Source organism: Pituophis catenifer, unplaced genomic scaffold (genome assembly GCF_029215685.1).
Source record: "Pituophis catenifer annectens isolate HBS135680 unplaced genomic scaffold, rPitCat1.0.hap2 SCAF_1, whole genome shotgun sequence".
NCBI lineage: Eukaryota > Metazoa > Chordata > Lepidosauria > Squamata > Colubridae > Pituophis > Pituophis catenifer.
In genome coordinates, this window is record NW_027256881.1 from 301607082 (window position 1) to 301631227 (window position 24146).

At 36.3% G+C, this 24146-nt stretch overlaps 1 protein-coding gene across 1 annotated transcript in view; it reads right to left on the reverse strand.

The window, feature by feature from the left end:
- Positions 1 to 12279: 12279 nt before the first annotated feature.
- CEP128 (centrosomal protein 128) overlaps positions 12280 to 24146 on the reverse strand; it is a 167849-nt gene continuing 155982 nt past the window's right edge. Inside the window, exons 21-23 of the mRNA XM_070931475.1 lie at positions 18787 to 18864; positions 14614 to 14727; positions 12280 to 12511 (exon numbers count right to left, since the gene is read on the reverse strand). Of these exons, the coding sequence (XP_070787576.1) occupies positions 12398 to 12511; positions 14614 to 14727; positions 18787 to 18864 (306 nt within the window). The 3' untranslated portion in view covers positions 12280 to 12397. The remainder of the gene's footprint in view (positions 12512 to 14613; positions 14728 to 18786; positions 18865 to 24146) is intronic.

The window sequence follows — 24146 nt, forward strand, 5'->3', positions numbered from 1 at the left end:
CTTCAAATTTAACTTGCCTTGTTTTAAATAATGGTTGGAATGATAACAATATTTGGCAATTCTTGAACCAGGGCTCCCCCAAATGCTTTCATAAATATAGTTACACTTGACTGTGGCCACTGCCAAAAACTAAAGATGCAGAGCTGAATTTTCTGCAATAAATTTGTCTACTGTCTTCTTGCTTTAAAGCTTCTCCTTTTCTGTCAATAGCTTCATTCTGTTCCCAGCCCTGCTGTTGGTATCTCTTTTAGCTGAATTTAAATCCGAACAAATGCTACTTTTGGTAAATGTTGCAAAAAAAGAAGAAGATGAAGATGAAGCAGAAGAAAGCCATCATTCACTAAAAATAACAAAAGAAAAAAAGAATAGCAATAGCACTTAGCCTTATATACTGTATTTTTCAGAGTATAAGACACACTTCCTCCTCCCCCAAAACGAGGCTGAAAATTTGGGTGCGTCTTATACATCAAATGTAGCCCTGCCCACCCACCAGCCCCCACCCTTTGGCCTCTGCCTCCCATCAATTTGCTTCCTTGCAGCAAAGAGCAAAGAGCCCGTTTCAGTTTCAGTTTCAGCACAGCCTGTTTAGGACAAGCAGCTGATTGTTGGATGAATCAGCCTCCCGACCATCAGCTGTTTCAGGCTGCAGGGATTGCCACTGCCTATTGCCCATTCCGATCCCCTGAACAGGTGGAAAATGGGGCACACGGAGGCCGAAAGTAGGGCATGCAGAGGCTGAAAATGGGATGCAGAAGCTGAAAATGGGGAGTGTGGAGGCGGCAATAGGCTACTGCAGTCCCTGCAGCCTGAAACAGCTGATCCTCGGGAGGCTGATCCAACTGACAATCAGCTGCTTGTGCTAATCAGGCTGTGCTGAAGCTGAAATGGGCTGTTTGCTGCAAGGAGGCAAATTGCTGGGAGTCAGGGGCAGATTTTTTTTCCCTCCCCAAAAAAGATAGGTGCGTCTTATAGTCCGGAGCGTCTTATACTCCGAAAAATACAGTACCTCTCTTTACAGCCCTTTCTAAACGGTTTACAGAGTCAGCACATTGCTCCCAACAATCTGGCTCCTCACATCTTTAAATGAAATGAACCCAAACAATGTCATCCAGGCAATGTTAAGTATCCTATTTGAGTTACAGTAATACATTATCCACCCAGAAGCTATAGAATCTTATTTAAATGAATAATCTTGATTTGTTTCAGAGCATAGTTCTTGCTATTTACAATCTTGAAAGCCTTAAACCAATTTATAGCTCAACCATGAACTTTCTGGAAGATATTATATCTAGAGGCCATTTTGTGTAAGATTTCTGTTCTCAGAGGTGACAGAAATAATAACCTGAGACACTGTAGGAGAAGAGTGATGTTAGCCAATGGTAGCACCTTTGCAGACTAATATATTAAAAAGGATAAGATCTTATGAACTACAGTTAATCTAAAACTGCTACCAAATTATCATTGATTTGAGTGGGCCTTGAGATTATTGTGGTATTCAACTCTGGACTGCTAGACTGCTGCTAAACATTTTTAAGTACTCACTTTTGATTTGATTTTTATTAATGAAATAAATAAATTGGGATTTTATTGATGCACTACTAAATGCACTGTTGCTTAATCACATCTGTTTATGGTATTTGAAATCCTTAATTATCGCAAAAGTCAGAAAAGGGGATTTTACCGTATTTAGTATGTTAACAGGTAATTATTCTTTTTGTATAAAGCTTTATCAATCAAGAATTTCTGGTAGTTTACAATCAACTGAAATATCAATTTAATATTTGCCCAATTAATTAGATGTAATTAGACAATTACATCTGCATAAGTTTTAGCATAGTAGTTTCCAAGCAATTAATATTTTTTTCTTCCAAGTGTTTTCCAGCAAGTGTGGAGTCTACATTTTTTTTTTTTATTAATGAAAGGTTGATCTATTAGTTGTGACAGGAATTGACTGACCACCTTGTCATCCAAGCTTGACACTGCGGGCTATTAATAGAAAGATGTTTTGTAGAAATTGAAATCACCACTCTACCCTGATGTGCTGAAATGATATTTGAGATCCTACAGCAGTATCATGTTGAAGAGAATATTGTTGTCCAGGAGAGATCCTTTTATATTGATAGGCTTGATAGACTTATGTTTTAGTTTTAGAAAAAAAAAAATTCTCTGTGGAAATTGCTTGTACCGTATAAAAGGGTAACAGTTTTACAATTTAAAGAGAATCTGTTGATAGTAATTTTCACATCAAACTTTCCAAAGGATGGGCATGAGAATACCCATGGACAACATGATTGCTCCAGATTGGCAGGCCGATAAGAGTTACTGGGAATCTATTTCAAAGAGTTACCATAATAAAACAAAATGTCCTATAGGAAATCAAGCTGCATCTGTTACTGGCTCATACATAGCTTTGAAAACCCGTTCAAAGGAAAGGTATTATTATGGGGTTGGCATTCCCTAAAGGTTTTTCCCTTACTCTTCAAATTTACCAAATTTTGCATCATATTAGACAAATTAACAAATCAATTTCCATCCTCTTGATCCCTGGCCAAATACAAACAGCTATAGGATATGGGCTTCACCTCCCTATGGAACTGAGGTTGCCTACAAAGTAACTAACTTAATTTAGGCTTTCTTAATGAGGCATAAATTACTACAGATGGAAAGATAATAACTCTGAAGAGCAGGAGTCCCACCTCAGTTATAATTGAACATTGGCCACTTCATGCTTTTTAATATACAGAAGCGGGTATAGAAAGAAACTGTCTATATGTAGTCAGGTCAATTGTAGAATGAAAACCAACTGAATTATACACGGCAAACAAGTAAGTTACCTATCTACCTTGCATTTCTGCAGTTTTTACAGCTATCATCCATAAATCCTGATGAACACAGTCAATGGAGCACTAACCAATTCTGGCTTCCCAGTGCTTTTCTGTTATATATGTATAGCTATAACCATTTGGTTTTACTATGTCCTTTGGAAAACATGTACTGCCACCATATTTGCTGCATAAAGTTAAAACAGTTTTTAAACCCAGATTAACTAAGACTTAAATCTCCTACAGGACTTGGAAATGTGGATATGTAATGAACAAAACAGTTTCCAAACATAGGTTCAATGAATTTACCTACTCTTAGAGCAATCCATTTTCCTTTTCTAAAAGCAGAATAAAAAATAAACTTGAAAAAGTGAAAAGGAATTTTAGTTTCAAAAATACATTTAAAACATCCACCAATTCTTACAATATTGTTCTCAATAAGGGAAAATATTTGAAGATAGTTATTCAATTCAATAAGGGACATGGTGGCTCAGTGGCTAAGGCGCTGAGCTTGTTGATCAAAAGGTCGACAGTTCAGTGGTTCAAATCCCTAGTGCAAAGGGATGAGCTCCCGTTACTTGTCCCAGCTTCTGCCAACCTAGCAGTTCGAAAGCATGTAAAAATGCAAGTAGAAAAATAGGGACCACCTTTGGTGGGAAGGTAATAACGTTCTCTGCGCCCTTGACGTTTAGTCATGCTGGTCACATGACCACAGACATGTCTTTGGACAGCACTGGCTCTTCGGCTTTGAAATGGAGATGATGACCGCCCCCTAGAGTTGGGAATGACTAGCACATATGTGCGAGGGGAACCTTTACCTTTACCTTATTCAATTCGATAAGAGCTAGCACAATGGCCAGTTCGTAATAACCTTAGAAGAATTTGTAGTAAGTGATCAGCATAGTTATTGATAGAGCTTCAAGGCATAGTCATGCACTTATATGATGCTATCATATTGCCAAGCAGCAATAAAGTATGAAAAAGTCAAGATGTCCTTGTAACCACTTTCCTAGTTGGTTAGATATTTGAACTCTAGAACTAATTGGGTAACCAGATATGTCACTACTCAGGTGTAAATCCACTGAATTGATTGACTGAGCATAGGATTATAAATCTGGAGGGAATAATTCTGAAGAGAAAAAATATACTGAAAGGAATTATCTTCTATAAAACAGCCTGGGTAAAGAATGCTTCTCATAACCTGTTTACACTGGCTGTAAAATATTGCAATTTTATCTCCCATATAATAAAACATGGATTGAATTATGTATGTGAAACAGTCATGGATTTTTATGACTATTGCTTGGTAATCTATGAAGTCTTAGCCACCTGATAATAATAATACTGAAAAGGATGTCCATTAAGGAGATAATGTCCAGCCCCTGCAAGTACACGGACAGTACTGACTACTGAAAAGGGACTGTGTTCAAATCAAAAGGAAACAAATCGAACTAGAAAAATTGAGTGGTTTGGTACATTACTGGTACTTCAACAATTTAATAATCTGAGAATATTCACGGAAAGAGAAGCCTCAATTTTTTCCCCCTATAAAAGAGCTATATCAACCAAGATTCTCCCTAATTCAACATTCAAAAGGTAGTGTACCCACTAGAGATGTATTACATCTAAAAAAGCTTATACTTTTACCAATATTTATTAACCCTAATTATTTCTCAACCCATATAAATGAAATTTAATAAATTAAGAATCCATAGTCTTCTACTAGTGATACACACATACTAAATTTCCTCTTTTTTTTTTTTTTTTGAAAAAGAAAGCCTTTTGTTAAAGAAGAAATGGAAGGTTACTCTCTATATTTTGACTGATAATATTAAAAGCTTTCAGTGTTTTTTTCAGTGCACCACCTCGTCTTCTCCATTCTTTCATAATATTGGAGCAGGTAGCCAATAACCATTACAGCCCCAGTTCATCCTTATAATTTTAAGCAAGAGTACTAAGTAATGCACCTCCTGGGTTTCAGTCATATTACTACTGCTAGTAATTAGCTATTTTATACATTATCTGGAGACTGACTTTAACTGAGACATTACACTAGCATAGGGGTGAAATCCGGCAGGTTCTGAAGAACCGGTAGCAGAAATTTTGAATAGTTTGGAGAACTGGCAAATACCACCTCTGGCTGGTCCCAAAGTGAGGTGGGAATGGAGATTTTGCAATATCCTTCTCCCAGAGTGGGGTGGGAATGGAGACTTTTCAGTGTCCTTCCCCTGCCACGCCCACCACACCACGCCCATCAACCACACCACACCACACCACAGGTAGTAAAAAAATGTGGATTTCACCACTGCACTAGCACCAAGAAACAAAACTGTTCCTAAATCAATTGTATGTCTACTTATATTATGTATACTTGTTACTGTACATATATGTTGAATAGATGCTATACCTGTTGTTGTTAGAGCAACTGATGAGCCTGCTTAAAAAAAATATTCAACAGTGAAGTTTAAAAGCCCCACCTGCTAATCTACCTTACATATTAGTATGTACCTTTCAATAAGGGAATTGTGTTGGAGAGAAGCTGTTCATTTATGTATGTTGGGAATTACCCAAACTTGGCCTTATGAGGGAGACAACAAATCAAAGTATGAGGAAGGGCAAAGCACATGTGAGGATCAGGGTTTTTTTCCCGCCTTGTGCTTGTCAATTTTTAGCAATAGTAGCCCAGTCAGATGGCAATTCAAAGCTGAGTCTGACCAATCTTGAAAAGCTAACCAGGATCAGACATGGCTAGTACATGATTGGGAGACTCATCAGGAAACCCCCAAATGGTTAGTCTCTATGTTTGACTAGGAACCTGGTAAGTGCTTTAAAGCATTGCAGATGGGTGCTAAATTCGTATTGTAGAGTTGAGGCATATTATGTTAAATATCAGAACTTAAGCCAGTTCCCTACCAAAATGAATGTCCTAATTAACCTCCTCTCCTCTCCATTCTCTATTTACCATAAATAATTTGAAAATTGCCTATTATTGTAATGGAAAGTCAATAATTCAACAGCATTGTGAAGAAAGGCGACTAAACATTGCACATTATCAGCAGATAGGAAATAAAATGTAGATTTATGAATAGTAGCATCCGGATGGAATACTAAATCCTGTTTATGTTTCCACTAATACAAGAACCAGAAGGAGAATGATAAAATCAAAAAGAAATATACTTACAACATATTAAAAGGAAATCCTCTTAATGTAGTACAATATTAACCTTTAGAACCCGTTGCTTTAGCTAATGAATGTGTATGGTAAAAGAAACAGGTTAGGGGAAAGAAGGGTTACCTGTGGCTAAAGGCTACCTGGGCTGTTACAGCATAAAACAGGACATCTGAAAGCTATCAAATGATGCTTCTGGTTAACAGTTCAGAATAATGGTTCCTTTGCCTGAGTTTTTAGAACTTATTTTCAAGTAATTAGTAGGCATGCTCACATTCTTTGAAAAAGGGACAAAGTCTTCTGCTCATATTATAAAGGGGTTTTCCGCGGCCAGATTCCTATTCAGGTGAATGCTACAGTATGGCCATTGGAGTCCCAATTTGGAGAGATTGGCACACAAATATCATATAATGGGTGTACAAAAAGCATTTCCCATTCTATGGTTATTCATAATAATCATAGCATATTCCAGCTGTCAGTTCCATGGTTGGCTTGACTGAGAAAAAATTGGGTTGCTCAAGCAGCTAATTCACTGGCTTACAAACTCTATCGCAGTGCATCTGTCCTGTTTAGCAAGCTGCCTTATACAGTACTACTTGGATCAAGCTTCTTATGATGTACTTTGACTATGTCTCCAGAGGTTTAAACAATATTTTTTTTTCTTGCTCATCCTGTACTTGGGACTTTTGGCGCGACTGAATGATCTATTCCCCTGCTTATTCATAAAATAATACCATGGAGGTTCTTTTTAGTAGCAAGGGACAACATGCCTTTTTTAAAAAAGCTAGATTTGACCATCTTTTCTCCCCTACCCCCAGCTTTTTGCAGTAGAGTAGATTTGGCACACAACTGTTGTAGAACCGTCAGCATAAAGACATCAATGTTAGCTTTTCAATTTAATTTATTAAATATAAGTTTAATTTGGGTATTTGGAAACTTTCTAGGATTTTCCGAATAGATTGTGTGAAATGATGGATAAGGTTCTATGGGATATAACTGTAAGCCACAGGAAAGACTTTAGTTGGACACAGTCTCTCAGTTCATACAGATGAGCAATCAAGGCCAACAACCACAGCCCATCTTCTGTATGGATCCACGTCCTCTAGAACAGGGCTGTCAAACTCCCAGCCTGCGGGCCGGATGTGTCATGTGCTGGCCACGCCCATGCCCAGTTTAGCAAAGGGGAAAAAAGTCCTGATACATCATGTGATGATGCTGTGATGCTGTGAGTTTGACACCCCTGCTCTAGAACATACTTCAACATAGCAGGAAATGATTACTGAGATGATGTATACAAAATGCTCTGAACATTCTGTATAATTAATGCTTACATTAGTAGTAATTTATATTAGAGAGCCAGGATCTATTTAGTTTTGGTCCAGTGGTTAAGGCATTAGGCTAGAAACGTGAGTTCTGGTCCCATATGTTTGCCATATCAAGTTACTTGTAAAAATAACAAGGCAGGATTTAAAATAATAAAATAAAATAAATAAAAAATGTGCTCTGAATACGCAGCATAACTTGAACGCTGTGAGCCCAGTTGCTGCTACTCTGCTTTACAAAGATTTTGAAGGTCTCAGATTCAGGTTGTGAAGGTCTTGGGTTATAACTACATGTATACACAGTAGAGTTAAGTCTTGGAATAAAATGGCTTCTGAGAAAAGGTATGTCAATTCACTGAAAAGATAAAAACTGTACAAACAGGAAAGAAATATGTTTACAACAATAATGCAAAGCTTCTGCAGATGCTAATCGGTTTGTAATCTAAAACTAAAGGAAAGTCCAGTGGTCATTATAAATAGTTCCTTAAGATCAACGCCTCGATAAGAGGCAGTGGCTCATTCTTTTTCCTTTTGGCAGACTTTGTTAAGTGGCAGCTGAAAATAAATCTGCCTCTGTAAATTAAGTCTCTGATGAGCACCTTCTTGTCTAAATTATACTGTCAGATAAACTTCTTTTCTACAAAATGATTTAGTCAGGCTAGCTCCCATAATAATGTTTTAAATAGACAGGTATGAATATAAAATATACCCAGTAGTAAGTATAAAGATTAAATTCTGGCATACAAAGATACACAAGAAGCAAAGACGCAATACTGTGGGCCAGGGGATCTATTTAGTTTTCATTGTGCTGTCAGCAGAGCTATGGATCTGAGCAAAGACTCAGATTAAACCTCTCTCCCTCCCTCCCTCTCGCTATATAGATTTTATATAGTATAAAATCATCACAAACTCCATTTCTGATCACAAGCAATATCAACTCAAAAGAAACAAGCCTGAACAAGTGTCATTTTGAAAGTCCTTACCTAGTGTGTGAGTTCCAATATTTTGACTACAGTTTGCAGCACATCTATTTGCTTTACCTTAATAAAATACAATATATCATAGGTTGTGGCAAAATCCCTAATAAACTGTGGGTTACTTAATAAACCATAGCTAAACTACGATTGAATGTGTGATTTTAGCCTTTGTTATATTTGCTTATAAGCCACAATCGTAAACTAAGAACTATCTATACAGTATGGCTTTTCAAATTTCTTTATGGCATTCTATAACAATTATTAGGATTTCCCCTTTGAAAAATTATATTTAGTCAAACAAGAGACTGTTAAACATTAATATTCAAGGGACAGTTTTGTTCCTCCCCCCCAAAAAAGGTAACAAGTCTACCAGCCAATCAAAGCTAAACTGTTTTCAGTCTTGGTTTGCACACAGGCATTCCCCCTCCTCAATTAATAGTTCAGTTGGTTCTGAATGATATAAAAATAAAGATAAACAAATAATAAAATAATTAAACATGTGTGTGTTTGTGCATGCATGCGTGTGTGTGTCTATGCATGCATGTCTGGAAGACTCCCATATACTAGTCATTTAAAGATAATTGATAATCTCCCTAAATAAAAGAATTTCAGGCATCTTCTAATCCTCCAACTCAAATTCCAACTCCTCCATATTCTACGTCTAGCAAAGTCTATGATCACAGTTCAATAGTGAAAGCAAGAGTCTTACATTCTTTGTCCTTTATTATTATAATGTTAACTATAGTTTGGCATTAAAAAAATAATACCATATAAGCAAGATGCAGAATTTTAGAAATATTTCCAGATGTTAAATGTCTATGGAAATTCTCAGTCATTCAGGCCATGGTTGTCCCAAAGGCGATTTTTCAAAAGGCAACTGGACTTTCTTTGTTTTTCCTTGAAGATATTTCACTTTGTGTCCAAGAAGCTTCTTCAGTTCTGACTGAATGGTGGAGAACATTCAGTGGAGTGGACATTTTCCACCATTCAGTCAGAACGAAAGAAGCTTCTTGGATGAGAAGCGAAACGTCTTCAAGGAAAAACAAAGAAAGTCTAGTTGCCTTTTGAAAAAGCACCTTTGGATTTCTAGATGTTAAGAAAAAGATGTGAAGTCATATTCAGCATTAATAATTCAAGTAGATGGAAGTTTTTGTTTTAAAAAACAAAATATGTTTTTTACATATGTCATGAAATATATCTGACATTAGATTCTTGTATGTATTTGTTATGCTATAAGGAAAAAATATGCAGAATGATTGGTTGTTGAAAAAGAAATCCTACATTAAAATAGAGACCATCAAATAAATGCCATGTTCAATTTAGAGATTAATTCTCAGCAAGTCATTCAAAACAAGTTTCATTCCTTGCATTCACTCTCATTGAGCATTAATAGTGCAGTGATGTCCAGTGCATAGAGGTCTTCCAATGGAATTAGTAACCTTTCTGGTGTTGCCCTTTTAAGTGTAGCACTAAGTAGTATTCTTGTGTTTATTTTATTTATTTGAATGGTTATAAAGGTATAAAAGTGGTTCATGATATAGTACAATACTGCAAGTAAATAGAAAGCACTGCTGGCAATTAATCAGCACTTCTAAATTCTTTTTAACAGGTTTTCCGAGTGTTGTAAAAGCTGAAAATTGTAAACCATGACATATTCGGCCTTTAGAGACCTGCTTTCAAACAAAATCTGTGTAGTACAGCAGAAGAGGAATAGATGTCATTAACTGCTTGGATTGCCAAGGAGTTACACGGTCCTTTTTCATCTCTGCTAGCAAGAACTGTGTGGTGGCCAAATAATTCATTGAAATGTAGGAAACTACCTTATGCCATGTAATTCAGTGTAATATACATTGACTGGCATCATCTTTCTGGGGTTTCTTTGAGAATCTGGGGATTGCATCTGGCCCTTCATGAAAAGCATATGATTTGTTGCTAAACTTATGACTATTATTGAGCTACGGCTTCACTGTTAGCAATGGAGCAGAGAAATTGATCTGTGGACCAGAAAATCTGGAGACTCAGTCATTTAATTTTGTGTTAATTAGATGTATCTCTTTGACAAGATTTCTCACTCAAAGAATTACTACTAATTTTATTGCTGAAACATTAATTAATAACAGAAGACGATTACTGTAATAAACTCATTGGAATTGGGGGGATGGGACTTAATAAACAGAAATAAAACCATGCGCATGCAAACTGCACATTTCTGTTTGGTTCACTATCTCTACGCTAGCATTCTCTCTTTCACTTAATATGAAAACAAATACAATCCTGTATAAGCAATATGCTCTATGTTCTTGTAACATAGGTAGGCAAAGAATATGTGAGAACATTTTGCTTTTCATAGTCTCTCTGGCTTCTTATGCTTACATTAAATCCCAAGGGTAAACCTCATGAGAATATTCCTCCCATGGGGTTTTCTCATTGCTACACGCACTTCCTAAATGGGTTGCTTACCCTTAAGAAATTGTTGTTTTTTCTCTTTCTTCAGGAAAAAAAAAAATGAAGTATTCATTTCTCCAGTTTCTCTGTCCAAAAATTTGGTGGAAAAAAGGAGATCGGTGCCAGTTTCTTTTGCATTGTCCCACACTACTGGATTCCATCCCTTTTGCCATATATTTCTTCCAGAAGAGTTGGATGTTGCTACCATGGGATGATGGGAAGGCACTGTTGTTAAACGATTCAGTCTCTGTGTTATTACTCATGTTGTATGACATGGTCTAGATTTGCTTTGATTAACAGAGTCAGATTTTGGAGATTATCTGATTTGTTTTGCTAAAGCAAAAAAGATGATCCAATTGGCCTCAACAAAGGATCCTTGGTGACTTTGAATCATTTTGAAACTGTGCTGCAGGACAAAAGCTCACTTCAATCCTCCTCGAGCATTTCCCAAAGCTTCAAGACTGGGCAGTTTTGGATTACTTGTAATTTACCCAGTAAGTGTGAACCATCAAACCTGGAATACTTTGGCAGGTGCCAAGAGGCTTTAAATTGGTTAGCTTCAGAATATGTGGTGGAAATGCCTGCATTATGCAAAGGAATCACTCAGTCTGGAAGATTTTTTAGAAGCATAAAGAATGTGCCACTCAGCGACTTTCTCCCAATTGCTTGCCAAAACTGGGAACCTCCTACACTGCTCATCCATCTTTTGCAAGTGGTCAGAATGAGGATCCAGACTGAGCAGCTTTAGTACATACTCTCTGAGACCGCCTGCAGCATTCACTGTAGCTGCCCAACCAGGCCATCTTGGACACACAATGCCACAGCTGCCCAGTCTGAAACGCTCATCATTCTCCTACAAAATTTGAAGAAACCTCCTCTCAGAGTTCTTTTGTAGTGAAGTGCTCCAAACCCAAGCAAAGTCTGGTAATCACTTCATTTCACCTCTTCTGAAAGACCACCTTCCATGGTCTTTCAGAAATAAGACCATGTTACTCCTGAAGTAGTTTTGAGGGGGTGCCTAGAATGTAATAACAATTTGATGTTATTTTATTTAAAAGTAGCCAACATCAGACAGAAGCTAGATTTTTATACTAAACAATACTCTTGATAGAGAAATATGGATTTAATTAATTGCATGACAAGGTAGGCAAAGATTAAACGGCACAGATTAGAGCTGAACAAGCTTCTTAAATGAGAAGCGAAATGTCTTCAAAGAAAAACCAGAAAGTCCACTTGCCTTTTGATAAGAACAGTTGGCAAGACTATTTTTTTTTAAATTCTCTTATAGAAGTATACTATCTATTTTGTTCAAATGGAAATAAATCAAGATGGTAGCCCTGGATATACAAATAAAATGTAAGTTTATTTTCTAGACGAATGTTTTAGACAATACATCCAAGGTGAAAAAAAACATGATTTGTGTTAAATGCAAGGATACTAAGATAGTTTCCAATGACTTCTTTCTTTCAATTATGATTGAGACATGCCTGCATACTTTAATTGCTGAAAAACCTCGATGCATTTGTGGAACTTGAATTATATTCTCATTGCGATAACCAAAGAAAGAAAGGAATTCAGTGCACCAAAGAAAAAGCTTTTGGTTTCCCAAAACAAATTACTGGTCATTTCACTGAAAAGTTTACAAGGATTCTTAATGAAATCTCAATTCTTACATTCAGACTTAGAAAGCAAGGAGCTGGTCATAAAACTAGTGCTGCTTTGCCAGTTGGAAGGTAGACTCTGGATAGCAGAAACATCAGTATTGGTCTTCTTATCCTGTGAGAGAGAAGAATTTTTTTTCATGTGAAAAAGATTGATGTTGATTATATTTCGTTTTACTTTTTGTGATTCAAAATAACCGCAAGCCAGGTTATATAACTATGACAGTACTATTTTAAACTGGTAAAATCCGGTTTCAGTGCTCAGAATGTAAATCTAGTAGTTACCATTACATATAATTTCCATCCAGATTGCGTGTCTTTGTCAACAACATTTAGAATTCTGGGAAAGGTCATCTTCTGTACTTGCTGCTGGGAGCTCTGTCCCTTCTTGCTAAAATGCACATAAACAGGAATTGGCCTCTCTGTTGTTCCCACGCAAAGTCCTTAAACTTGCAAAGTGGCATCCCGTGAATTATCTGCTTTGTTGCAGCACGAAATAAGCATTTCCAAATAAATAAATAAATAGATTCAATGGATTTATTTCAGACCAGAAAGAAAACAAAAACGTTTAAGAGCTAAATGCTTGACACCCTATTAATACTGTCTCCATGCTAACAGCTTAATCTGATCTTCCACCTTTGATAATTTAAAAGCTCCCAGTGTATTATCCTAAAAATAGATAATAGGCTTTTGACTTTTTTCCACTAACAGAGAAGGACTTGGCAAACATGGGGAAAAAAAATATTGTATGTGTGTCTAAATGAGGTAGTGGTGTAGTCTCTAACGATGGGCAAGACTTGACCCTGACCCTGACCTAGTATGGAGCCAGACTTTCTGAGCTTTCTTAGTTCCTTCACTGTTCAGATGTAAATGAAATCCGCTTGCTGAATTCCTCCAACATAGTGGGACTTTAATTGAGAAGAAAATAAGAGCATTTATAAGTAGAGCATAACAAATAGAGAACTTATTTTTTCCCTATAACTTTTATTGTTTTATCAATGTATAAAATACAAAGAAAAATAAAAATAGGAAATTAATGGAAGAAAAAAAGACAGCGGGGAAAGAAAATATGAGGTACAAGGGAAGAAAGAAAAAGGCGTTGACTTCAGACTCTTTTTAGCACAGTATAAAATAACAACTTTACAATCTCAACTTTTTACTTTTACACAGTAGTATAAAACTAGCCATTTCTATAACAACAAATCTGTCTAATCAGTAAAACCAAAGTCAACATTTAATTGTTTTTTGGTCACAAGCACAAAATCCAGAAGTGATATCCAAATAAAAAACATAAATATATTCTCCTCTTTGAACAGAACAATCAATTTAAACATTACTGCTTTATCTTCTTTGCTGTTGAAATAATATGCATTTCTATTTCTATGTAATAATCTTTATAAACTATAACCATTTAGGTTAACAAAATTCACTGTATTCTTTCAGATCCTTTAACTTTAAAGCAAAAAATATTTTTTCATCCATTTTAAAACAGTGTTTTTTAAAAAACATTTCTAAAATTAAAACATTCTAATACATCATTTTTAAACTTCCTCTTAGCATATATACTTTAAAGTTCACTTTTAGACCAATCAAATTCCAACTAACTCCAATTAACTCATTAAATTTAGATCACATACAGATTATTCTGTATAAATATGAAGCTGATAGACAATAGATTTACCTCTCTATGTATCTTAGTGCTGCCTGAAACAGTACTTTCCCACTTTAGAAGCTGACATAAGTCATAACCCTTATGTTCCATCAGTCTATATTGACTATGAGAGAGAAAGAGAAGGGCGGCGGGGGGGAGGAAACTTCCAATACAGAGGTTGAAAGTTCTGAATACCACACATTAGGGCCAATGTGACAATGATTACAAACATGGCTGAGAATTTGCCAAATTCTTATTGTGCTCTAACTTTTTAAAGACTTTGCTCTGGCCTTCTCGTAGTCCTTCTATTCTTCCAATGACTAATAGTTCTACTATGCCCCAACTATTAACTTACTAAATTACCAGTGGAGACAGAACATTGACATTTTGGAAATCTTTGGTCTGACCTTGCAATGCAAATTGACATCCTTTTAGCCAATTCTTAAAATTGGCATGTTGCTTCTGTGATTATGCACTATCCAGAGTCCCAGCAATTAGAGCTATTTTTTTGAATTAACTGCATAGAAAGACAGAGAAGATAAACTTTGAAGAGAAAACAAACTTACTTGGAAGCTTTCAAGTTTGTGTTTTAAATCTTCCAGATGCTGCTGTAATGAGCCTACGAGTTCCTTGTATTTATTGTACCTTTTTTCGATAATTTCTTTCTGAATTTGAGAATTCTGAAATCAGAAAATTTTCAAGTGAGTGAAATAATTATCTCACAAATAGAGAGGGCTGAGAGAGTGACTGACTCAATGTCACCCAATCAACTTTATTATTATTAATTAATTTATTATTAAATTTATACTGCCGCCTATTCACCCATGGCGACTCAAAGGTGCTTTACAGAATATAAAAAACCACATTTAAAAACAATAAAACTAATTAAAAATCAAATAAGTTAATATAGTAATAAAATCATAATAAAATCACTCCCCATCCTCCGTCCCCTGTCCCGGCGACAGCAAATCACAAAACCATTTAATGCGCTCCATCCCACTCTGGGTTCCCCAGGCCCGCTGGCAAAACCAGTTCTTCAGCGCCTTTCATACCTAAGGCGGACTAGCACTCATGGTCTTCTGGTCTCTAGCCTAGTGCCTTAACCACTGGACCAAACTGGCTGTATAATGTTTGATGATCTTTGCTAGATTTCACTACTGTTTTGGGAAGGGGAGTTCTAAGTTATCAACTTTAAATAACATATTCAAATGCTTAATATTGGCAGATATTATATGGAATATATCTCTGAAGAAATATATTTCAATAAAAGGTTTGTAGTTTTAGTAAGAACTACTTGAAAAGACCTCTCTGATTGGTATAATTTCCATCAGAAACCTCTCTTGGTGCTGGCTAGGTTCCCTGTCCTATCTATTAAAAAAAATTAAAATTAAAAATCCATACAAAGCTGGATTGCTTCAGCCTCTGGGCTATTTATTTGCAATAATGGCTGTGATACTTACAAAAGTTTTAGCTAGGCTCACTGCCCTACCTATTTGAAACAAAATTAAAATTAAAAAATCCATATAAAATTGGTTTGTTGCAGTCCCTGATGTATTTGCAATAATGGTATGATACTCACAAAGGTTTTAGCAGAGTGGTAGAAAGCATCCTATCAGGTTAGTGTAAATCTGCTAAATGGATGCCTTATGATTAACAGAGTCCACACACTGCCATCTTTTGAGCATATCCAGCCTGGCTTCCCAAAATGCCATCTCTATATTCAGTCACTCCAAATTGCTTGTGTATAGTACTAAAGAACAATGCCAAGATTGAGGAGGACAAACTAGGATGGATTTGGAAATGACCATTTCTGCACTGGACAGATTACAGGTCCCAAGATACATTGCCAGTTCATATTTTTCCTTGATAGTTGAGCTATGGAGGGGTAATCCAGTCTTAGCAGGAAGGAAAGTTTTTATCTGCAGTTCCATTCCAGGTTTCTATGAATGTCAGTTGTGTTTTGCTACTGAAGATCAGTCCAAATCTCAATGGCTTATTAAAAGAAAATATTCTGCATCCTGTCAGGGATGTCTCTTTTTTTGGAAGAAATGGTAATAGTATAGGAGAAAGAGAACAGAATGACCAGAATGGTTAACTGGGACAACATGGTGGGATTTGGGGATGTTCTGGTCAGTAGTGATAATTGAAGCAGAGCTGAATACTTGATAGAGTTCAGTGGGAGACCCAGTTCTTGCAGATGCCATATTGGGTCTGGATGGGAAGATTGAAAGATTAACTGTGGTTGTTGAGGGGGGGGGGAGAGTTCAGTGGGGTGTTTGAGACATATGGTGGCTGTTGAATGGCTAAGTCAAAAACAACCAGAATGTAAGTAATTTATATAGGGTTAGTGATTCAGAGAGATAGTAAGAATACTTTGGGGCAATGGCAGGATTCAAAAATTTTTACTACTGGTTCTGTGGGCATGGCTTGGTGGGTGCGGTGTGGCTTGGTGGGCGTGGCTTGGTGGGCGTAGCAGGGGAAGGATACTGTAAAATCTCCATTCCCTCCCCACTCCAGGGGAAGGTTACTGCAAAATGCCCATTTCCTCCCGATCAGCTGGGACTCGGGAGGCAGAGAATAGATGGGGGCAGGGCCAGTCAGAGGTAGTATTTACCAGTTCTCCGAACTACTCAAAATTTCTGCTACCGGTTCTCCAGAACTGGTCAGAACCTGCTAAATACCACCTCTGCTTTGGGGTATATGTAAACAATAGGATTGAAGAATAAAAGGGGTAATGGAAGCATTATGGTGGTGAGCAACAAATATGGTGGGTGACAGACAACTCTAGGGAAATGGACATTGTAGATCTGAGGCCAATCCCCACTTCCAGCTTCCTGGCTTTGTCTCAGGAGCCATATGGCTGGGCCTCTAGGAGTTTTGTGCGCTAGCTACTACTTTTGAATACCGGATACTGTAGCTGTGTAATACATTTATTTTCATCCATGACTTGACCGTGACAGAGTGGACTTGGCTTAGCAAGACCTAGATAGGTCAGCTAGTGAGTGCCTTAATTTCAAAATGTGCCCATCCATATTTCATGAATGTATGTGGCTAGAGAAGGTGAAGAGGAATGGTAATTGCCATCCAGGAGGCTTTGCAGGTCACCAAGGACATTATTTCACACATAACAGGATATCAGGGCTTATTTCTGAGGCTGGGCTCCTGGACACGTTTGCCCTCATTTGTGCACAGTAAATTCACAATCTTAGAATCCTCTGGGACTCACAGTTCTGCTGGAAGAGCAGTTAAAGAATGTGACCAAAACAGTATTTTCCATAGTTTTATCCTGTATTAAAATCTTTCTGGATAGGGAGAATGCTGCTTGTCATTCATGTCTGTGTTAGTTCATATTTGGGCTATTGCAATTAATTCTATATGGGAATAAACTTGAAGACTGTTGGAAAATTGCATCTAATCCAAAATGTGGTAACCCTGAGTAGTAATAGACTCAACTCAATATTGTTACATCACTATTTAAGGAACAACAGGGTTGTTACTGAGCCGTGGTGGTGCAATGGTTAGAAAGCAGTACTGCGTGCTACTTCTGCTGCCTGCCGGCTGCCTGCACTTTGACAGTTTGAGTCTCACCAGCTCAAGGTTGACTCAGCCTTCCCTCCTTCCGAGGTCAGTAAAATGAGGACCCAGATTGTTGCGGGCAATATGCTGACTCTGTAAACCGCATAGAGAAGGCTGTAAAGCACTGTGAAGCGGTATATAAATCTAAGTGCTATTGCTACTAAAACTCCAGGTGCAATTGATCTTTACACCTATCTTCTCTGGAACAGCACAGAGCCTTGAATTAAGGGCAATTAACAATTCTTACAATTTTAGAAAGCAATTAAGACCTGACTCTTCTGAAGAACCTTTGAAAAAGGTTAGGATAATTAAACAGCTCCTGATGCCAGTGTCAGAAGATGAAAAAGAGTATCAAGTATATTATGGGTGTGGTTTTTTTGGATGGGAAGTGTTCTTATTCATATTATATTTCAGTCTAGATTACATAAAAGGCAGAGTATAAACCATGCAGAGTTGTTTTAGATGAGAATAAACTTTAATAAATAAATAAATATGTACATTCAGATATACAGTACTTAGTCTGCATTTTAAATACCTGACATGATTATAATCCTGTCATGTAATGCCGGTTTTACTCAGCCTAATGAACAAATGATGATATTCCAACTGCTTTCTTATTGAATTTGCTGGCAGTTACGAGACTACAAGACCTCCAAAGTGTCTTCATGTGGGAAGTAAGGCTTGAGGAGTTTATCTCAGTAAATATATCTTATATTTATTATGTCTCACATTATATCTTAATAAATCAAACAAAAATTGTCACTTTTCAAATAGTTTTTCACATAGCTAAATGATATCAAGTTTTAAAAAGTACCAAAATATTTTAAATATATAAAAAACTGGGATAGAGAAAGAAATATTTTCAGATTTAAAATTCATTAAATTTTAAAAACACCATATTGTTACGAGGCATTACAATGTGGTATCAAAATCAAGATGGAAGGACTCTCCTTGAGAAATATCTTTTTGAGCAGGTAAAGAAATGTTAAAGAACGAATTTGCTGCAGAACAAATCTATTCAGCTTCACGCTAATATGTGAACCTCAAATATAGGGCTATAATATACTTGTCTTTTAGATGTCATGCCTTAAATATACTTTTCCCTATTGTATAGAATGCTGTTAAATGTTTTACAAATGAAAGAGATCACAAAATATTCTTACCCCCAAATCTCCACAATCTTCAGAAACATTCAGTTTTTCAGGAGCAGATTCCAGATGTTCTAAGGCCAACTGAGTACTCTGAAAAACATTGAAATATTCAGAAGGCCTGTATGCATGATGGGCCTGCACATGTGATATTACCATTAACATTCATAAGATGGTAGAACAATAAATAGTTTCAGAAAAGTTAAGAGTTGAACAGCAAGATGGTCAGCATATAAATTTAATAAATAAATAAATAAATAAATGAAGTAATTGCATAATTAGACTAAAGCTGAGCATGAAGAGGCTGGGTTTGGACATCTTTCCTCAGTGTGAAAACTGCATGCTTCACACTAATTTAGAGGCACAATACTTGGACACTTTGATATACTTTATGATTAAAATGATATTTGACAGTCTAGAAACATTCATAAGAGCCCTTCACTTATTATAAATAGGGATCAATTACTCTTATTTGTTTATAAATACAAATGAACACAAATACAACACAGACCAGAATACAAAAGCTTTTTGTTTTCTGTTCTTTATGTGTAGTACATTTATTTTCCTTGATAACATCCTGCAATGTAACTCAACTGAAGAGGTCACTCGCACTATTTATGTCATGACTCCCATGAACTACTGAATGTGCTGCACAATTTTAAACCACTGGAGACTGGGACTTTAGAGGAGACATACCCAGGTTCAGGTCATTACAAGGCAGAGAGTCCTTCATTTGAGGACATAGGAGAGAAGAAAGTTCCACCAAACCTAGATAACATGGGCAATTGTAGATTCAAGCTTAAAGATGCTACACACTATTAAAGAATCAGGTCTTTGTGGGTCAAACAATGTTTTTCCCAAAGAGAAATTCCTTCTGAACATAATCCCCAAATGTCTTATTTTATAAAATCTCAGTTCAGAACAGCCATGCTGGAAGCAAGGTCTATAGATTGTAACTTTAATGTAGCTGTGGCACTTTTTATTGTATTGAGAATTTGACCTTGTATTAGATTTTGTCTTTACTCCATAAATTCATATTTGATGTTCCTGGATTCCCAAATGGGCAGAAAAAATGATCAAGGTAAAGACAGAACACTCAAGTTGCTGGATGAAACTTTGGAACCTGGTAATTTTTTTGAGGCATGTCTGTCAGTCTAGTTTGCTCATTGGCCATTTCCAATGTCTCTATGAAACTCCCAATGTCAGCATATAAAAGAGCTAAATGCAAAGAGAACAATTGACAAGAGGTTTGAAACACAAAAAATTTAAAGGCTTGGGCCTCTCAAACTGAGTGTAAATAAACACTCCAGCATAATTGACATGTTCTGTATATTTGATTTAAAATACTGTGATCATTTTTACAAAAAATATGAAACTCATTATGCTAAAGAGGATTCTTTAGATTCATAATTCTGAAAAGTGGAGTCAGTGATAGTAATTATAAGTCTGGCAGTAAATACAGGTGAATTTCTTTGAAGAACCTACAGAGATTCATTGAAACTGATCTAAGTATTAGCAGGTCACTTCATTCCATTCCAGAAACCCACTCCAAACAAAAATACTTATGCCACTATCAAATTAACTTCCATGCACATAAAATGATGGAAAACAACATTAGCTTTAAAAGAATCTGAATGTTCAGAGGAAAATTGTTATATCTTGCTATATCATTTACTACTCTCAAAAGGCTTTTGCTTGTTTTTAGTGTGATCATCAAAAGCAATCTTAAAAAAGGATCACTACAGAATTCTTTCTTCTGCTGTAGGTAGCATAATGTGCTTTCTAGTGAAACAACTGTTAAAGTTTGTATTAACATATTTAAGCTTCATACTTGGATCTTTACACTATTAGCATAAGAAGAATTAATTAAGAAAACTGAATTAATGCATATTCTCTATAAAATTCCAGGCATTTCATCATATACTTATTAAAATTATACCTTGCAAAATACCCTTAGCTGTGTGTGTAAAAATATTCAAGAAAAGCTCTCTTAGAGGACACTTCTACACCTTACGGTTTTTTTTTGTTGTTGTTGTTTTGTGAACAAAAAAAAAGAAGAAGAAGAAGAAGAAAGAAAATTGCTTGGAGGTGTCTATCAATGTCTGTTCCTCATTAAATTGCTCACTTCTGCATCTTTCCCACAAAGAAGCTGCACTCATTTACATTGTATGCTTCATTTATAGTGGCCTTATGTTCATCAAAGTCTTGATTTTCCACCCCATTAATTTCTGATGAGATGTATGGTTTGCTACTTCTTCCCAGAGTCATTTGTGGCCCTGGTCTTTGTAAGGGCTGGAAAAGGTTGAGCGATATCTGAAAGAGACAGCAGATTCTCAGCAGGTCTTCCTCTGCAGCCTTCAGCCACAGAAAAGTTAACGGTGTAAAACAGAACAAGGGGCTCAAATGCTCAGCAGTCACCTTAAAGAAACAATATGTTCCAGAAACATTCTGCCACATGAAAGAAACTGCAGAGCACATGATTTCCAAACAACATTCCCACTAAAATTAAATGTGTTTCTTTTACCTTCATCACATACAGACACCGATGATAAGTAAAGAAATGCATTAAAATTTGAATTTCACTGATATTTTATTTGCTCGTTTAATACTACTGTGTCTGAGTGCTGATTTATGTTTATTCTACACTAATGGAGTAAAAGATATACATGAGCTTATCTACACAATTCACAATTTTCCAAGTTGTCAAAAGCATGGAGTATAGTGTACAATTTAGGATTTTCTTTTTCATGTGTCTGAAATTTTAAATGTGCTTCCAAAGGACAAAGTCTGTTTGTTTCATTGCAGTCCAAACAACTGAAGGCTTGTTTCAGGCTTGTTACAACAGTGCCAACAGCTAAGTACCAGCATTATGATCTGTGTGGAAAATAGCTGCCAGGTTAATATTCACTTCACTCAAAAAGCATGTGAAAAACTTAAGTATGATTCATGAGCCTGGTTGCAGGAGTAGATTTTGTGTTCTCATTATGGCAGGCAAGAACACATCAGCTACACTACAATAGTTTTGCTGGCTATGAAGATGGGTAAGAGTGGTGGTAAAAGGACAGGCAAATAAAAGCATAAAAGCCAAGAAAAAAAAGGGGGGGACCTTATTTCAGCTGACCTGTAGAAAAAAGCAATAATTTACTGACACATTCAATAATCTCCTAAATTAGATTTGAGTACCATATTAACGATGGCATTTTTCTCTATTAAAAGAGAGAGGTTTAATCATGCAGAACAAAATGTTAAAAAGATTGGTGAGAGCACCTGACACAGTGAGTGATTAAGTACTGCTAATTATTGCCCAGAAACTGAAAATGATGTGCCATAATGCATACAGTACAACTAATCCAGAAGAGAACAAACATACCTATCTGCTTGTTATTTAACAGGGAGCAAAGGGCAATGATGAAACTGATAAGGGTCAGATAACTCCAGTTGGACCAACAGAAGCAGCATTTACTTAAAAGTGCATGCTTCCATGATACAGTGACTGCTATTAATCTCATTTTACTAATATAAAAGTTTATTTACACACTAAGAGGTGTTTTATCTTCTCAAAGAGAATGATAAAACATGGTGCTTATTTTCCATGACTTTATATAAAGCCCTGGTTATTTAAAGGGTATATGAACAGTTAATCCTTTTTATATTGATGTATATGCAACAATAGGCAGCTCTAGGTTGTCCCGGAGAACCGATTAATTAATTAATTAATTAATTAACAGATTAAGAAGACATTATTATTTTATTTTTAGACTTGAAGCTACAAACTCAAATCCAGACTACAGTAACAAAGAGATTGCACCTTCTCCAGCAAAGGTTTCTTACCTCCAATGCTGGGTAAGAAAAAGTTGTTTACAGGTAATAATGATGCTCTGAGTGATACATGTGTATCAAGCGATATAGATTCTACATCTACAGAATGTTGAAGTCCTATTGGGAGTTTTTTAGTTCAGGATGACAAATACGGCTCTAATTTTGCACACTTTGATAATACTCCTACCCTCTCCTCAGTTTCTCTTCGACTAAAGAAACAGTTCAGGATCTAGGATAACAAACCAAGCAGGAAACTGAGGATGGGAAAGGGAGCTGATTTGGATCATGCAAAGATCCACAGCTTGTTCATCATCATGGTGTGTACCACATATATGGGTAATTAGAAAGTATACCTGAGAATAGTAGGCAGATGTTCTGTCAAGACAACATTACACTATTAAAGATAGTATCTTCTTCTGCCTGAAAATCTTACCTATAATGCCATATAAATATCCAGGGACAGAATCAAGTTGTTAATCAACAGATAGACTGGCAAGGTAGAGACAGCTTGCATAGAAAGCCTATGGAGGGTACCTGCTTTTGAGAGAGAGGCAATAAGGACTTAATTCAATTGGATTAAGCAAAAAACGAATAACTCTTCCTCTAGCCTTCTTAATACATAAATACATGCATGAGTTGTAAAATGAGTTTGTGCAACACAGAATATCAAATTTATGTGGGCATTTCAAGAATGAGCGCTGTTCCTAAGGCGGGGTGCGTGTGAGTGTGTAAAAACAAGTATATAAGAACTAAAATGGAATTCAGAAATGCTCTTTGAAAGGAAGATAAGACCAAATCATAAAAACATCTTCTCTAGATAAAATTTTAGATATGGAGGACATATCAGAAGATATATGATTGACACGATATATGCCAAACCTACTTTAGGAAGCCTAACAGATTCACAGCAATCCACCATCTCCAGAAAGGAGCTATCTATAATGTTTCCAATTTATTGCAATATGTCTCAGTGATGATGAGAATGCATTAAAGAAATGGTAAAGGTAGAGTGCCATTCCAATTCAAGTTGTGAACACAATCTGTCCAATAAGGAACTGGAAGACCCCTATCAAGAGATATAAAGTACTTGCAAGTTTTACCAGTCCATGCCAAGGGAAAACAACAACAACAAATTACCAGAATACCTACCCTGGAGGATAGCACTTAAGTGCTGGCATATGGCACTTCTGCCACGGAAGTCAAAAGAAATGGAAGAACTGTGACATGCTTTGTACTTTATAATAGGAAACAGAGAGGCAGATGCTGAATAAGAATGCTATCTCATTACATCCCATTTGCTCGCCACTTATCTTATTGAACTATGCACTAGAATTTTCTTTCACCTTGCTAATTTAGTGTTGGATGCTTATTGTTTTCTTGAAATTTGTGCAACATCATGGGTATCATAGTCTGGCTTCTTCAATGAATCCCTTGCCAATTTCCCATGAATCCAAGTAGGAAGTAACACTGGAGTTCAGGTTTCTGACTGAAGAAATGGAAAGACTTATCAATGAGAAAAGGAGACTGTAGAGCAAGAATGCATACGAAGCAGGCAT